The sequence below is a fragment of the Haematobia irritans genome, chromosome 2 (assembly GCF_050003625.1).
Source record: "Haematobia irritans isolate KBUSLIRL chromosome 2, ASM5000362v1, whole genome shotgun sequence".
Taxonomy (NCBI): Eukaryota; Metazoa; Arthropoda; class Insecta; order Diptera; family Muscidae; genus Haematobia; species Haematobia irritans.
In genome coordinates, this window is record NC_134398.1 from 16,715,529 (window position 1) to 16,733,636 (window position 18,108).

The following is an 18,108-nucleotide window of genomic DNA, read 5'->3' on the forward strand; positions in this document are numbered from 1 at the left end:
ATTATGGAACCCGAAGCTACAATCGTCCCCGAAACGACTACACTGTTAGAAAAATAAGTTTTCATATGTTCCGATATAAACAAAATGTGTTTTGGGCACAATTTTTAAACACAATATATTTAAGTGCAAACATGTAATGTTCCTAAACTAACACTAAATGTTTGGGAAACATATGTTAATATGTTAAAATATATTATTTTTGGGGTATGAATGTTTTATAAAAATAATATGTGTGAATGTAAATATATATAAATTTACAAATTTCGTGTAAACATGTATATGTTGTGATATTTTATTCAGAGAGCGGCAGAGAGAGAGTATAGAGAAAGAAATAGAGATGGAAACCGGGAGAATAGACATTTGAAAAAAAAAAAAACAGCATGTGTTTTCGCCTTGAGAGCAGCATTTTATGTATGTATGGGCATGTGTTTTGTTTATCTTTTGGCATTATGGGCACAATTTTTTTTCTTGGTTCGTTAAAAGAAATCGGAACGTATGCTAACTACAGCTCCACGTGGCCAACAAATGTATGTTTCTGTTAAATAATGTTATGTTTGCATGGGCTCGTGAGCGCTGCAAGCTATGCTATATAAATGTAACTTATAACGATAATTGTCTATTGGTGATTATAACAGCTACGTAGTCCAGTGGTAGTATGTTGGCTTACAAATTGCATGGTTCCCGGTTCGATTCTTCGTCCAGGCGAAAGGTAAAATTTAAAAAAATTATTAAATTGAATAAATTCTTCAACATTATATGTATTACAGAAAAAGGTGCCAAGAACTAAAAATTTCGTGGAAGTGAAAATTATGTAAGGGAATGGGGAGAAAATTCTTCCAAGCATATAATATTTTTGGGCTCCAAATGCTTTCAAACATATAATATGTTCACATAAAACAAACATAATAATGTTTCGGCAATATCCAATAATATATGTGTTTCCTGCAAAATATGTTTGGAACATATGTTAGAGAAGCGATTTTTTTAAGGGTGTACCACATCCAAATCTAAGATGTAATAGAACCTGAGGACAGATCACTGCAACAACATTGAACTGTAGCCTTTTGAAGGCGTGTAGAGACCTAAGGATCCCCTCGAACCTGTAGCTCTCATACTAAGACATTCGGGCTTACAGTACTTTTGTGAATCTTTCAAGTCAAGTCAATGGGCTAACGTGGTGCAATGGTTAGCATGCCCGTTTCGTCCAAACACCAAAAAGTTTTTAAGCGTTGGATTATCCCACCTCAGTAATCCTGGTGACATTTCTGAGAAGCTTCTCTAAGTGGTTTCACTGCAATGTGGAACGACGACTATAAGCTAGAAAAAGAGGTCCCTTGACCATACCAGTGTGACCATACCGTAAAAGTGTAAGCAAATCTTTATACAGAAAGCTCATCAATATTGAGCGTGAGAATCATATACGATTTTTACAAATAACAAGTATATACGGCCGTAAGTTCGGCCAGGCCGAAGCTTATGTACCCTCCACCATGGATTGCGTAGAAACTTCTACTGAAGACGATGGCAAGGTATTTTAAAACTTCCTAACACCGTAATATATACCACATAGTCCATACGTGGTATATATTAAACTAAAAAAGGCCGATTAAATACGTATATAATTAAGTTTAAAGTTTCTTTAGAAATAAAATTTTGACAAAATAAAATTTTGACAACATTTTCTATAGAAATAAAATTTTGACAACATTTTCTATAGAAGTAAAATTTTGATAAAATTTTCTATAGAAATAAAATTTTGACAACATTTTCTATAGAAATAAAATTTTGACAACATTTTCTATAGAAATAAAATTTTGCCAAATTTTCTATAGAAATAACATTTTGACAATGTTTTCTATAAAAATAAACTTTTGGTAGATTATTTTTGGCTCGAGTGGCAACCATGATTATGAACCGATATGGACAAATTTTTGTGTGATTGGGGAACGGCTATATATAACTATAGACCGATATGGACCAATTTTGGCATAGTTATTACCGGCCTTATACTAACACCACGTTGCAAATTTCAACTGAATCAGATGAATTTTGGTCTTCCAAGAGGCTCCAGAGGTGATCGGTTTATATGGGGGCTATATATAATTATGGACCGATATGGACCAATTTTGGCATGGTTGTTAGAGACAATATACTAACACCACGGACCAAATTTCAATCGAATCGGATGACTTTTGCTCCTCTAACATGCTCCGGAGGTAAAATCTGGGGATCGGTTTATATGGGGGCTATATATAATTATGGGCCGATGTGAACCAATTTTTGCATGGTCATTAGAGAACATATACCAACACCATGTACCAAATTTCAGCCGGATCGGATGAAATTTGCTTCTCTTAGAGGCTCTGCAAGCCAAATCTGGGGGTCAGTTTATATGGGGGCTATACGTAAAAGTGAACCGTTATGGTCCATTTGCAATACCATCCGACCTACATCAATAACGACTACTTGTGCCAAGTTTCAAGACGATAGCTTGTTTCGTTAGGAAGTTTGCGTGATTTCAATAGACGGACGGACGGACGGACATGCTTAGATCGACTCAGAATTTCACCACGACCCAGAATATATATACTTTATGAGGTCTTAGAGCAATATTTCGATGTGTTACAAACGGATGATGGATGTCCATAACGATGTTATCGCTGCCTCGTGCACCTTGCTTAGCCAGCACATCTGCTGCTCATTACCCCTTATTCCATAATTGTCAGGTACCCAGCACAGAGTAATATTATGTTGCTCAATGAGAGCTCTAAGCTCTCTATGACAGCGGCTGAATACCTTCGACGTTATGTTTGCATTATCCAAGGCCTTTCTTGCTGCCTGTCTGTCGCTGAAGAAGTGAATATCGCTTCTGAATATCGATCACATCAACAGGAGCTCCGAAGCTTTGGCAAATACCACCGCCTGAAAGATCCTGCATGTGCTGTTCATTTTATATGACTCCCTTATTCCTAACTCTTCGCAGTAAATACCACTGCCCGTACCATCATCCATTTTCCATCCATCCGTATAAATAATCAGATCTTCAAAATGTAAACGCCTTTGTTCCCCACCCAATATACTTGGGAAAATCAATCTCAGATTGTGCTCATATATATGCTGAGTCACCATATAGTCCGTCGTTAAGTGATGCTCAACTGAAGCAACAAGTTCCGTGTGCCTGCAGATCGCGATTCCAAGCGAGTCTAGGCTTTTCAGCCTCATGAGTACCACTTCAGCTATCTTCCTGATATGCAGATCACGCGGGCAAATGGGAGTGTTAATGCCTTCAAAGTTGCAGTGGCCGTTGTTCTCATTGCACTAGTCATAAAAATAAGAGTCATTCTGTTTATCCTGTGAATTTCCGTATATGATTTCTATAAATCGTAATGATCCACCATATCTGGCATCTGGTCTTATAACCGCATTAAAATGCCAGAGAAAGAAGGATGGTTTCATTCCCCTGCATTCCTCGACCAGCTTTTGGCATGCATACAGTGCCGCATCGGGCTTTTCTAAAAGAACTGCCGTATTTGCCAGCCAGTTTAGTCTGAAATCCAAGACCTTGGACGATTTCGAAAGGGTCAATTTGGTTGCTTGAAATTGTGGGTTCTTGTACCCGGTGGTACGCAGTGTTCGTATATAGCCTCTAGCACCCATGTAAAAATTGGTGCATATTGGGCCATAATTATAGACACCCCCATATAAATCGATCCCAAGATTTGATTTTCGGAGCTTTCTGGAGGTGTATTTTTCATGCGAGGGTACATAAGATTCGGCCTAGGCGAATTTATGGTCGTATAAACTTGTTTTTTTTTTAATTCTGACAAATATTTGCCCAGTGTTACCATACCGTAAAAGTGTTAGCAAAGTTTTATATATAAAGCTCATCAATATTGAGCATGAGAATCATATAGGATTTTTACAAATAAAAAAAAATCTTTTGACGAAAATCAACTCTGATAATTAAATGACAATATTTGATTAACTTAAGTCTAAAGCACAGAAGGCTTTATGGACTCTTTTATGACCTCTGATCTCGGAGTTGTCTTCGATTTTGTTTTCTGTTTTCTCCAAACTATTTTGGTGTGCTGAAAGACATCTTCTTTTCAATTTAATTTAATTTGATTTAGAGCCAAACATTCTCTTTCACATAGCTACTGTCTGAGATTGCACACCAAAAAAAAAAACGAAATTTGCAAAATACTTGCAAAAAAATAAATGTTTTACCCTCTTATGGTTAATTTTTTGTGTTTTTTTCTTTTTTGTTTTCATACCAACATTGCTTGAATGAAAAATAAAAAAAAGCTACAGGACAAGCTTTGAAGGAAAACAAGATGAACAAAAACACCGTGTATCTCCAGGGAGTTTTGATATCATTACCTTGATTAGTTAGTCTGCCATTTGGTGCTGAGTTTACCTTTAGCGCGGTTGCAAGCTGAGTTGTTTTTACCACCGTTGAGTTTTTCAGACGAAAAGTTGAAAAGTTTTTAATATTGTTTGTGGCTTTTAGCGTTGTAATCGCCTAAATGTGTGTATGTGTGTGTGTGTGTGGGCAAACAAACTGTTTTAGATAAATCAGCAGTCAGTTGGGGCACTTAGTAGTCAGTCTGTCCCCATATATATGATGGTGATGCACTTTGGAGGTCATTCCGTATATGAAATTGAAATCACTTTTCTAGACCATGCTTTAAAGGGGGGGGGGGGGGATATTAACTTTGTCATTCCGTTTGTAACACATCGAAATATTGCTCTAGGACCCCATAAAGTATATATATTCTAGGTCGTGGTGAAATTCTGAGTCGATCTAAGCATGTCCGTCCGTCCGTCCGTCTGTTGAAATCACGCTAACTTCCGAACGAAACAAGCTATCGACTTCAAACTTGACACAAGAAGATGTTATTGATGTAGGTCAGATGGTATTGCAAATGGGCCATATCGGTTCACTTTTACGTATAGCCCCCATATAAACTGACCCCCAAATTTGGCCTCTAAGAGAAGCATATTTCATCCGATCTAGCTGAAATTTGGTACATGGTGTTAGTATATGGTCCCTAACAACCATGCAAAAATTAGTCCATATCGGTCCATAATTATATATAGCCCCCATATAAATCGATCCCCAGATTTGACCTACGGAACAGCGTTGCCAGAATTGTTTCACAAAAAACCGCCAGATTTGCCCAAAAAAAGCTAAAACAAGCATATATACAGTAGTAAGTTCAGCCGGGCCGAATCTTAACATAAATACCCACCACCATGAATCAAATATAAAGAGTGATACGGTCAAAATTTGGTCAATATAAACTTGACGTATTTCTTTCAATTTTGCATTTAAAAAACCTTAACACCCCTCATTTTGAAGGTGTGTGTGTGTGTAGAATGTTGCTCCTATTTTGATTTTGGAATTCACTCTTCAGTTGTCAAAATTCCGTCCTTCAGTTGTCAAAATTCCGTCCAAGCGATTGCTCGCGCATCGCGAAAATCCGAGCTACTCGCACGCAAAGCTGGCAAAATCGCTAAAAGTTGCCAAATCAACCGTTACAAATATAATTAAAGTGTTTGGGGAACGTTTGTCGACAGTCAGGAAGTCTTAATGGGGGGGAAATCGAAAACCGGAAGCCGCTGAGACGACAAAGAGAGTTGCTGGTAGTTTCAAGCGAAACCCTAACCTCTCTCTCCGAGATGCCGCAAATAAGCTGTGTGTATCGTCTACAACCGTGCATCGCGCCAAAAAACAAGCCGGACTATCGACTTACAAGAAGGTAGTGACTCCAAATCGCGATGATAAACAAAATACGACGGCCAAAGCGCGATCCCGGAGGCTGTACACGACGATGCTGACGAAGTTTGACTGCGTGGTAATGGACGACGAAACCTACCTCAAAGCCGACTACAAGCAGCTTCCGGGACAGGAGTTTTATACGGCAAAAGGAAGGGGAAAGGTAGCAGATATTTTCAAACACTTAAAACTGTCAAAGTTCGCAAAGAAATATCTGGTTTGGCAAGCCATCTGTACCTGTGGCTTGAAAAGCAGCATTTTCATAGCTTCCGGGACTGTCAACCAAGAAATTTACGTGAAAGAGTGTTTGAATAAACGTCTGCTGCCTTTCCTGAAGAAACACGGTTGTTCCGTACTGTTTTGGCCGGATTTGTCATCTTGCCATTACGGTAAAAAGGCCATGGAGTGGTACGCCGCCAACAACGTGCAGGTGGTTCCCAAGGACAAGAACCCTCCCAACACGCCAGAGCTCCGCCCAATTGAGAAATACTGGGCTATTGTCAAGCGGAACCTAAAGAAGACCAAAAAACTGCTAAGGACGAGCGGCAGTTCAAGGCAAACTGGCTTTCTGCGGCGAAGAAGGTGGACAAGGTGGCTGTACAAAATCTGATGGCAGGTGTCAAGCGTGAGGCCCGGCAATTCGGATTTGGAAAAGCGAAAGCCTAACTGAATATTTTTCCTGAATTTTATACTAATTGAACTTGAAAAAGAAATTTAATTTGATTTTTTAAATAAACGATTTCACCGATTTACACGCGTTTTCCCTTGACCAAATTTTGACCGTATCACCCTTTAATAATTTACTTTGAAAATGCTTAGTTGTGGCGGGTTACTTGATAGTATATAGAATTTCAGACAGATATTCTCCCAAGCAGATAAGTTCAACCAGTGCGCTTCCCGATGATAAATTTAAAGATTCTACTTATGAAGACTAGACCAGATTCTGGATTTATAAGAACCAATTTTGTTTGAGTTTTAGAGAAAATATAAACATATCGTATTTAAATGGTTACGAAGAGTAAAATATGGAACGTTTGCTTTCAATTTCATGCAATTTTTATGATCAGTGCGCCTGCTATACCCTCAAGAAGTGAAATCGGCCTATATCGATGCCTTACCAAATGGACCGGTAAAAATAAATGCGATACAGATTTTTGAGGGTTAAGACACATGTTCGGGCAAATCGTATGAAAACTGCTGTTGCTAGAAGCCCAATGAGGTAAATCGGGAGATCGGGGCTATACCAAAACATGGCTCGATACACACCATATTCGGTTGACATATTTGTGGTCCTAAAATACCTCTAGGTTTTCAATTTCCGGCAAAATGGATAAAAACTACATATTCTAGCAGCCCAAGAAATAAATTTTGGGAGGTAGGTCTATATTTGGGAGGATTTGGTAGGTAGGAGTTACCGTGGTGCAATGGTTAGCATGCCCGCCTTGCATACACAAGGTCGTGGGTTCGATTCCTGCTTCGACCGAACACCAAAAAGTTTTTCAGCGGTGGATTATCCCATCTCAGTAATGTTCGTGACATTTCTGAGATTTTCAAAGCTTCTTTAAGTGCTTTCACTGCAATGTGGAACGCCGTTCGGACTCGGCTATAAAAAGAAGGTCCCTTGTCATTGAGCTTAACATGGAATCGGCACTCAGTGATAAGAGAGAAGTCCACCAATGTGGTATCACAATGGACTGAATAGTCTAAGTGAGCCTGATACATAGGGCTGCCACCTAACCTAACCTAACCTAACCTAACCTAACCTAGGTCTATATGGAGGCTATACCAAAATATGGACCAATACTTTGGTAAAAACTACGAATTCTACAAGCCCAAAACGTATAGTCGATAGATCACTCTATATGGGGGATATACCCAAACATGGACCAATAAGCACCATTTTTGGCACACGTTTTGATGGTCCCAAAATACCTCTAGAGTTCCAATTTCAGGCAAATTGAATAAAAACTACGAATTTTAGAAACCCAAGATGTAAAGTCGGGAGATCGGTATATAAGGGGGCTACACCAAAACATTGACACCCCATTTGCGACACACCTATTTGTGGTCCCAAAATACGTCTAGATTTTCGGTATCAAAAAAATGGGAGAGTAAATACAGTTTCTAGAGGCCCAAGAAATAAAATCGGGAGATCGGTCTATATGGGGGCTATACCAAAACATGGACCGATACACTCCATTTTTGATACACATTTTTGTGGTCATAAAATACTTCAGATTTTCAATTTCAGGCAAATCGGATAGTAAATACAGTTTCTAGAAGCTCACAAAGTAAAATCGGGAGAACGGTCTATATAGGGACTATATGGAAACATGGAGTGATACACCCCATTTTTAACACACCTTTTTGTGGTCACAAAATACCTTTAGATTTTCAATTTCAGACAAATCTGATAGTAAATACAGTTTCTAGAAGCCCAAGAAATAAAATTGGGAGATCGGTCTATATGGGGGCTATATCAAAAGATGGACCGATATGCCCCACACCTATTTGTGGTCCTATAATACCTTTAGATTTCAAATTTCAGGCAAATCGAATAGTAAATACAGTTTCTAGAAGCCCAAGAAGTAAAACGGGAGATCGGTCTATATGGGGGCTATACCTAAACATGGACCGATAGGCACCATTTTCGGCACACCTTTTTATGGTCCTAAAATACCTCTAGATTTCCAATTTCAGACAAATCTGATAGTAAATACAGTTTCTAGAAGCCCAAGAAATAAAATCGTGAGATCGGTCCATATGGGGGCTATATCAAAAGATGGACCGATAGGTACCATTTTCGGCACACCTTTTTACGGTCCTAGAATACCTCTCGATTTCAAATTTCAGGCAAATCGGAATGTAAATACAGTTTCTAGAAGCCCAAGAAATAAAATTGGGAGATCGGTCTATATGGGGGCTATATCAAAAGACCACACCTATTTGTGGTCCTATAATACCTTTAGATTTCAAATTTCAGGCAAATCGAATAGTAAATACAGTTTCTAGAAGCCGAAGAAGTAAAACGGGAGATCGGTCTATATGGGGGCTATACCTAAACATGGACCATTTTCGGCACATTTTTTTGGTCCTAGAATACCTCTAGATTTTCAATTTCAGACAAAACTGATAGTAAATACAGTTTCTAGAAGCCCAAGAAATAAAATCGGGATATCGGTCTATATGGGGGCTATATCAAAAGATGGACCGATAGGTACCATTTTCGGCACACCTTTTTATGGTCCTAGAATACCTCTCGATTTCAAATTTCAGGCAAATCGGAATGTAAATACAGTTTCTAGAAGCCCAAGAAATAAAATTGGGAGATCGGTCTATATGGGGGCTATATCAAAAGATGGACCGATATGCCCCACACCTATTTGTGGTCCTATAATACTTTTAGATTTCAAATTTCAGGCAAATCGAATAGTAAATACAGTTTCTAGAAGCCCAAGAAGTACAACGGGAGACCGGTCTATATGGGGGCTATACCCATGACCCTAAAGGTCAGTAAGGACCACAGCGAGTCAGAAGGGACTCCAAGTTAGTTAGTCGAGATGAGTCAGGAGGGACCCCGTTGAGCCAGTAAGGGCTCCGCGGAACTCGATAGGGTTCAACATATATCAACAAATGGGTCAGAAGGGACTCCATATACTCCGTTGAGCCAAAAAGGCTTAAAGTTCCAGAAGTCAGAGTATGGGACTCCAAGTTAGTTAGTCGAGATGGGTCAGGAGGGACCCCGTTGAACCAGTAAGGGCTCCGCGGAACTCGATAGGGTTCAACATATATCAACAAATGGGTCAGAAGGGACTCCATATACTCCGTTGAGCCAAAAAGGCTTAAAGTTCCAGAAGTTAGAGTATGGGCGCATCGTGTGTTTTAGAAATGGGCCAGAAAGGACCCTCCAAGCCTTTAGGCCAGTAAGTGCCACCGTATTATAGGGACTCCCGCTGTTAGATGAATAAAGCAGGCTCCAATGTATACCTGAAAAATAGAAGGCGACAACCCTTGGCTCAGCAATATTATTGTCCACCTTAAGTATAATTTCCTTTATGGCAGGAATCGACTCAGATAACGAGAACAATGTATACACCGAGTTATAGTTTCTAGACAAAACGTTAAGCGGATTAAATAATTCATAGTTGTGTCTACAAAAGTCAGTCTTTAAGAGTACAAAGTTCCTAGTTAAGCGATTAGGAACATTATAGCAAATTTTCGAGGTTAGGTAGTGTAAATCAGTATCTCCTTTAATTAGTTTAGTGAGAAATACAATACCATGCATGAACCTTCTACGCTCAAGAGATGGAAGATCAATTAATAAAAGACGGCTAGAATAAGGAGGCAAGTCGTATAAATTATTCCAGCCAAGCCCTCTCAAAGCAAAAATAAGAAACTGCTTCTGGACAGATTCAACACGATCAATATAATAGCGATAACTTGGTGACCAGACAACACATGCGTACTCCAATATCGGCCTAACCAGAGTCGTAAAGAGCCTTTTCGTCAAATAAGGATCAACAAATTCCTTAGACCATCTCTTAATGAAACCCAAAACACCCATTGCCATATTCACACATTCCTCAATATGAGGACCGAAATCAAGTCGGGAATCCAACAAAACGCCTAAATCATTAAATCTCAGCACATTCTCAATCTTATAGTTCCCAATGCAGTACTCAGTCTGTTCACAAGCTCCGCGGGAAAAAGTCATCTTCTTACACTTTAAAAGATTAAGTACCATACAATTAGAAGCGCACCATTCGACTAGTCTGTCAATGTCATCCTGAAGAAGGGAAGTATCCCTAGCAGAATCAAGTGAAAGAAACAATTTAACGTCATCTGCGTACAATCTTTAAATGCAACTCTCTGATTTCTACCATGCAAGTAGGAATCGATCCAGCGCATAAGGATAGGTGGGAATCCCAAAACATCCAATTTGTATAGTAATAACCTATGATTCACCATGTCAAACGCCTTGCTGAAATCCGTATAGATCACATCCAGTTGACGTGTCTGAGTGAATGATTCGAAGACATGACCAACAAATTCCAATAAATTAGTTACAGTAGATCTACCTCTCATAAAACTATGTTGGGATTCCGAAATAATATTACGAAGGGAGTACGAAATTCTCCTAGTTACCAAAAGCTCAAACAGTTTAGGTATCACACTCAACTTAGCGATACATCTATAATTCTCAATGTTCGTTCTATTACCTTTCTTGAACAAGGGAATAACATGACTAACCTTCCACATGTCTGGGAAATTGCAAAGACAAGTTAAACAGATGTGTCAGGGGAATATATAAAAGATCCGCATATTCCTTCAGAATGGAAGAAGGTATACCATCAGGTCCAGGGCAATAATTTATAAATAAGGATCTCAATCCGTCGAGCACTTCAGATTCCGTCAATGTAATATGAGAAAATATAGGAACAGAAGGAATGAAATAGGGATACTCTGATCCAACATTCGAATTGTCAACATAGGACTCTTTAAAATAATCAGCGAAAAAATCAGCGATCACTTTCTCATTATCAGAAACTGTACCCTTATACCTCATGAAACTAGGAAAGGTCAGAGTCCTTCTTTTCGAATTAACGAAATTATAAAAACTTTTAGGGTCGGAGTTTAACGTATAGCGCATTCTTATCAAATAACGTTCATAACAGTCCTTATTAAGACTAACGAACTTGTTTTTAGTAACTGAGTAGTTGCGAAAATCTATAGAATTGCCACTCAATAGAAATCTTCTGTACATCTTATTCCTCAAGTTACGAACACGACGTAGTTCCCTTGTAAACCAAGGGGGTCCTAGATACGACCGTCTATTGCATAGGGGAACAAAACTCCTAATCAGATCATCAAAGATAGTATAAAACCTAGAAACTTGAGAAACTAGGTTGTCGCATTCAAATAACCAATCAATCCGGCTAAGAGCATCCTTAAGACCAGTTATGTCCGATTTCCTAAAATTTAATCGTATATACTTTATATAGTCGGAAATCGATATTTCGATGTGTTACAAACGGAATGACAAACTTATTATACCCCCGTCACCAGTATATGGTGGTGGGTATAACAAACAAACAAATAAACAAACATACTTTGAATGTTATATATAGATAAAGTCTGACACCAATATTTCGATATTTTACAAGATATTATTAGATCTTACCATTTTTCGGATATACTCATATCTAATTGTATCAAATTAGATCTCTCAATTTTTAATCGGGTAAGTTGTTTGTTTTTCGGTGTAGAAGTATTAGATAACCTGTTTCTCACATATGATATTTTCTTCAAATTCATCCTAAAGTGGTCTTAACAAATTTATGGATTTTTATAACAATCATTAGGGAGGAATCCAATTAATTGCATGAAAAAATTTTCGCAAAACAAAGATATTTAATAGCATCTCCAAATTAATGGGCTCTATTAAATTTTATTATGACTAATAGAAGCAACCCTTATCAAAATCCCCAACACCTGGATAAAGAAAAACAAAATATTTTTTCATATTCATTCATCTTTGAGACCAATTATCTGAGTCTATGATTTAATCTAACCCTTTTCAATGGGGTTCCTATGTAATATACTAAGCAATAACCTCGAAAATAAAATTGTTTTCGTGTAGTAATGATATTACCAAGTAAAACCAATTATAGCCTTTAACCCTTTTTATACCATTCACCACTACTGTGGTACAGGGTATAATAAGTTTGTGCATTTGTATGTAACGCCAAGAAGGAGTAATCATAGACCAACCTTTTAGTATACGGATCGGCTTAGAATTAAATTCTGAGTCGATTTAGCGATGTCCGTCTGTCTGTCTGTCCGTCTGTCTGTCCGTCTGTCTGTCCGTCTGTCTGTCTGTCTGTCTGTCTGTCTGTTGATGTATTTTTGTGTGCAAAGTACAGCTCGCAGTTTTAGTCCGATTGTCCTAAAATTTGGTATAGGGTCCTGTTTCGGCTCAAAGACGATCCCTATTGATTTTGGAAAAAATCGGTTCAGATTTAGATATAGCTGCCATATATATTTTTCACCGATCTGGTCATAATTGGCGTGTATATCAACCGATCTTCCTCAAATTCCGTACATCCGAATATTTTATGAGTCTCGAAAAACTTGCAAAATATCAGCAAAATCGGTTCAGATTTAGATATAGCTCCCATATATAGCTTTCGCCCGATTTACACTCATTTGCCCACAGAGGCCAATTTTTTGCTCCGATTTAGTTGAAATTTTGCATAGGGAGTAGAATTAGCGTTGTAACTATGCGTGCCAAATTTGCCTGAAATCGGTTCAGATTTAGATATATCTCCCATATATAGCTTTCGCCCGATTTACACTCATATGACCACAGAGGCCAATTTTTAACTGTGATTTAGTTGAAATTTTGCACAGGGAGTAGAATTAGCATTGTAGCTATGCGTGCCAAATTTGGTTGAAATCGGTTCAGATTTAGATATAGCTCCCATATCTATGTTTTTCTGATTTCGACAAAAATGGTTAAAATACCAACATTTTCCTTGTAAAATCGCCACTGCTTAGTCGAAAAGTTGTAAAAATGACTCTAATTTTCCTAAATTTCTAATACATATATATCGAGCGATAAATCATAAATAAACTTTTTCGAAGTTTCCTTAAAATTGCTTCAGATTTAAACGTTTCCCATATTATACCCACCACCATAGGATGGGGGGTATATTAACTTTGTCATTCCGTTTGTAACACATCGAAATATTGCTCTAAGACCCCATAAAGTATATATATTCTGGGTCGTGGTGAAATTCTGAGTCGATCTGAGCATGTCCGTCCGTCCGTCCGTCTGTTGAAATCACGCTAACTTCCGAACGAAACAAGCTATCGACTTGAAACTTGGCACAAGTAGTTGTTATTGATGTAGGTCGGATGGTATTGCAAATGGGCCATATCGGTCCACTTTTACGTATAGCCCCCATATAAACGGACCCCAAAATTTGGCTTGCGAGGCCTCTAAGAGAAGCAAATTTCATCCGATCCGGCTGAAATTTGGTACATGGTGTTAGTATATGGTCCCTAACAACCATGCAAAAATTGGTCCACATCGGTCCATAATTATATATAGCCCCCATATAAACCGATCCCCCGATTTGGCTTGCGAGGCCCCTAAGAGAAGCAAATTTCATCCGATCCGGCTGAAATTTGGTACATGGTGTCAGTATATAGTCTCTAACAACCATGCAAAAATTGGTCCACATCGGTCCATAATTATATATAGCCCCCATATAAACCGATCCCCCGATTTGGCTTGCGAGGCCTCTAAGAGAAGCAAATTTCATCCGATCCGGCTGAAATTTGGTACATGGTGTTAGTATATGATCTCAAACAACCATGCAAAAATTGGTCCACATCGGTCCATAATTATATATAGCCCCCATATAAACCGATCCCCCGATTTGGCTTGCGAGGCCTCTAAGAGAAGCAAATTTCATCCGATCCGGCTGAAATTTGGTACATGGTGTTAGTATATAGTCTCGAACAACCATGCAAAAATTGGTCCACATCGGCTCATAATTATATATGGCCCCCATATAAACCGATCACCAGATTTGACCTCCGGAACCTCTTGGAAGACCAAAATTCATCTGATTCAGTTGAAATTTGGTACGTGGTGTTAATATATGGCCTCAAACTCCCATGCAAAAATTGGTCGATATCGATCCATTATTATATATAGTCCCCATATAAACCGATCCCCAGATTTGACCTCCAGAGCCCCTTGGAAGAGCAAAATACTTCCCAATCGGCTGAAATTTGGTACGTGATGTTAGTATATGGTATCCAACAACCATGCAGGAATAAGAAGTTTTAAGATACCACAACCCAAGTAATTCGATTGTGGATGACAGTCTTTCGTAGAAGTTTCTACGCAACCCATGGTGGTGGGACATAAGATTCGGCCTGGCCGAACTTGCGGCCGTATATACTTGTTTTTTTACTAACATTGTGTTCCACCCTAGTGCATTAGCCGACTTAAATTTTGAGTCTATAGATTTTGTAGAAGTCTATCAAATTCTTCCAGATCGAGTGATATATAAATGTATGTATTTGGGACAAACCTTTATATATAGCCCCCAACACATTTGACGGATGTGATATGGTATCGAAAATTTAGATCTACAAAGTGGTGCAGGGTATAATATAGTCGGCCCCGCCCGACATTAGACTTTCCTTACTGGTTTTCTCCTAAAAACGTAGCCTATCTCTAGGGCGAAAATAAAAATACTCAACTATAAAATAGACTAACACATTTCTCAAACAACAACCCCCTCCCCCTTCCCACAAAAAAAAGAGTTGTTAACAAGATTGTTTAACATACAATTGGTGTCTGACTTCATATCCTTTTTTCCCACCCATCCTTTTGAATTGAAGGTTTTTGTTTTTTTGTTCTCCAATTCCAACGTCTACTCAACAATGATAATAAATGTTGTAAAAAGAATCTGTGTTAACAAATCTTTTAGATGCTCGAGGATATAACAGAGGAAACACCAACAAAGCAATCGCACAGTCACTCACATACAAACACATACATTTCCATTTACGCAAAAAAAAACGTACAAACAAAAACCTCTTCAATTGTTACCATATGTAAGTGTGATTCAATGAGCTTGCCAAGTATGTGTGTCTGAGTTGAATTACATATCTTTGAGCATATTTTTCTTCTCTCTCTCTCTCCCTCTCTGTATATCTTGTGAAGGAGCGAAAGTAGATGTGAAGCTGCTAAGTGAAGTCAAGTGATACCACAACAAAAGCAAAAAAAAACCCACAACCCTCTTGGCAATCTTCAACATCCATAACGTGGGATAACAAGCCAGAAGATTTTATGGAAGTCAAGCAAAAAATGGAACTTAATATTCTCACATCCTCGACCTCATACAAAAAAAAGGATGTTTTAACACTTAAACGCGTGACTTCCTCTACTGACACATTCTTTTATTGTTTCGAATATGTTGTTTGTTTGTTCTACCATTCGGAAAAAGTCTTCGATGATTTCTTTTTTATGGCAGCTGCCTGGTATTATTGCCCCGAAGCTAGTAATGTATGTTTGCCTTTTTGAGTGTCCTTTTTTTGTCGGAAATACTGTTGTTAACTTATTGTGTCATTCTTACTTTCGGAAGGAACAACAGAATAATTGAGTCAATTGTTGGGGCATGCTTGAGATATGAAAGAAATGAAATGAAAAAAACTTAAAATGTTAAGAGATGTTGATGCAATAAACAATTGTTCTATTTTTGCAATTGTTTTATGAACTAGTCAGACCATAATTGTTATATTTGCAGGAAGCAATTTTAAGTGTTTTTTTTTTGCAATAATAAAAGACCTGAAAAATATTTCTGATATAAAATTTCCTACATTTTAGTCCAGGAAAATTGAAACAATTTCAATAAACAAATACAGCTAATTGTTAAGTTTTAAAAAGGAAACAATGAGCAAAATATTTTTTTATTAAACAAATTTCAATTTTTTAAGGATGATTTTCTACTTTCAATTTTTTCGATTATGAGCAAATTTTTTTATAAAAATTTTAATATTTAAAAGATGTAATGCGTTGATTTTTTCTATCAATTTTTTCAGTTATGAGCAAAATATTTTGATTTTAGATTTTTTTAATTTAGATTTTTTAAGGATGGAACCCGTTGCTTTTTTTATTTCTATGGGTTATCACAAAATCAAATATTTTTTTATAAAAAACTTCGATTTTTTAAGGACAGAATCCTTCTATGTTTATACCCTGCGCCACATTGTGGAACAGGGTATTATAGTTAGTGCATATGTTTGCAACATCCAGAAGGAGACGAGATAAACATATGGTGTCTATGGCAATATTTCCCAGGGGCGGCCGCTGAGTCGGTCTAGCCATGCCCTCTGGCCGTCCGTCTGCCTGTGAACAAATTTTTGTAATCAAAGTCTAGGTCGCACTTTTAGTTTAATCAACTTCAAATGTGGCAAAATATGTGTTTTGAGTCAGAATATAAGCCTATTGATTTTGAAAGGAATCGGTTCTGTTTTAAATATAGCCCCCATATATGTTATATATTTCGCCCGATATCTACTAATATGGCCCCAGAAGCCTGAATTTCAGCCTGATTTACTTTAAAATTTTCACAAGGAGTGAAATTGATAATGTCGTAAAGTTTGCCGAATTTGGTTGAAATCTGCTCATATTTAGATATAATTCCCATATATATCTTTCGCCAGATATGCACTTATATGGCCCCAGGAGCCAGAGTTTTGCTCTGATTTGCTTTAAATCTTTCAAAGTGAGTGTAATTAATATTATTCCTATTCATGCCAAATTTGGTTGAAATCGGTTTATATTTAGATATAGCTCCCATATATATCTTTCGCCCGATATGCGCTCATATGACCCCAGAAGCCAGAATTTTACCCTAATTTACTTTAAATTTTGCGTAGGGAGTATAATTTATATTGTAGCTATGGGTGTAAAATTTGGTTGAAATCGGTTCAGATATAGGTCACATGTATATCTTTCGTCCGATATGCACTTATATGCCCCAGAAGCCAGAGTTTGTAAGGGCAAAGTCGCCACCTCGTTTTTACCCCCCCCCCCCCCCCCCCCCAAGCGCAGCGATGTATATCTTCGTCTGACCACCCCTCTCCTTCCACCTTGCTCAGCAAAGTGGAAGTCTACCACGCTCCTCGCCTTTCACGTGTTCAGCGAAGTATAATCTTCGTCTGACACCCCTCTCCATCCCCTTTCTCGACGAAGTATAATCTTCGTCTGACCACCATTCTCCTTCCCCCTTGCTCAGCGAAGTATAATGTTCGTCTGACACCCCTCGTCTACCCCACCCCATGTTTAGCGAAGTATAACCTGCGTCTGTCACCGCTGTCCTTGTTCAGCGAAGTATAATCTTCGTCTGCCAACCCTCTCCTCCCACCCCCTCGGTCAACGAAGTATAGTCTTCGTCTGACCACCATTCTCCTTCCCCCTTGCTCAGCGAAGTATAATCTTCGTTTGTCCACCCCGCTCATCCCCTTACACGTGTCCAGCGAAGTATAATCTTCGTCTGACACCCCTCGTCTACCCCACCCCATGTTTAGCGAAGTATAATTTTCGTCTGACACCTCACCCCTTGCTCAGCGAAGTATAATCTTCGTCTGATCTCTCATTCCCCCTTGCTCAACGAAGTAGAATCTTCGTCTTGCACCACTCTCCACCCCTTGCTCAGCGAAGTATAATCTTCGTCTGACCACCATTCTATCTTTGTTTGTCCATCCCGCTCCAACCCTTTCACGTGTTCAGCGAAATATAATAT

The 18,108-nt window shown here is 38.4% G+C and overlaps 2 protein-coding genes across 2 annotated transcripts; both read right to left on the reverse strand.

Moving 5' to 3' along the window:
- Nucleotides 1-1,288: 1,288 nt before the first annotated feature.
- LOC142224474 (uncharacterized) lies at nucleotides 1,289-3,657 on the reverse strand. The gene is made up of 4 exons (XM_075294247.1): nucleotides 3,421-3,657; nucleotides 2,891-3,318; nucleotides 2,631-2,848; nucleotides 1,289-1,377 (listed from the first exon to the last, which is right to left on the reverse strand). The coding sequence occupies exons 1-4, from the start codon at nucleotides 3,655-3,657 to the stop codon at nucleotides 1,289-1,291; spliced, it is 972 nt and encodes a 323-aa protein (XP_075150362.1).
- A 5,632-nt stretch (nucleotides 3,658-9,289) lies between these two features.
- LOC142224475 (uncharacterized) lies at nucleotides 9,290-15,365 on the reverse strand. The gene is made up of 5 exons (XM_075294248.1): nucleotides 15,358-15,365; nucleotides 11,129-11,751; nucleotides 10,665-11,040; nucleotides 10,069-10,584; nucleotides 9,290-9,620 (listed from the first exon to the last, which is right to left on the reverse strand). The coding sequence occupies exons 1-5, from the start codon at nucleotides 15,363-15,365 to the stop codon at nucleotides 9,290-9,292; spliced, it is 1,854 nt and encodes a 617-aa protein (XP_075150363.1).
- Nucleotides 15,366-18,108: the final 2,743 nt, after the last annotated feature.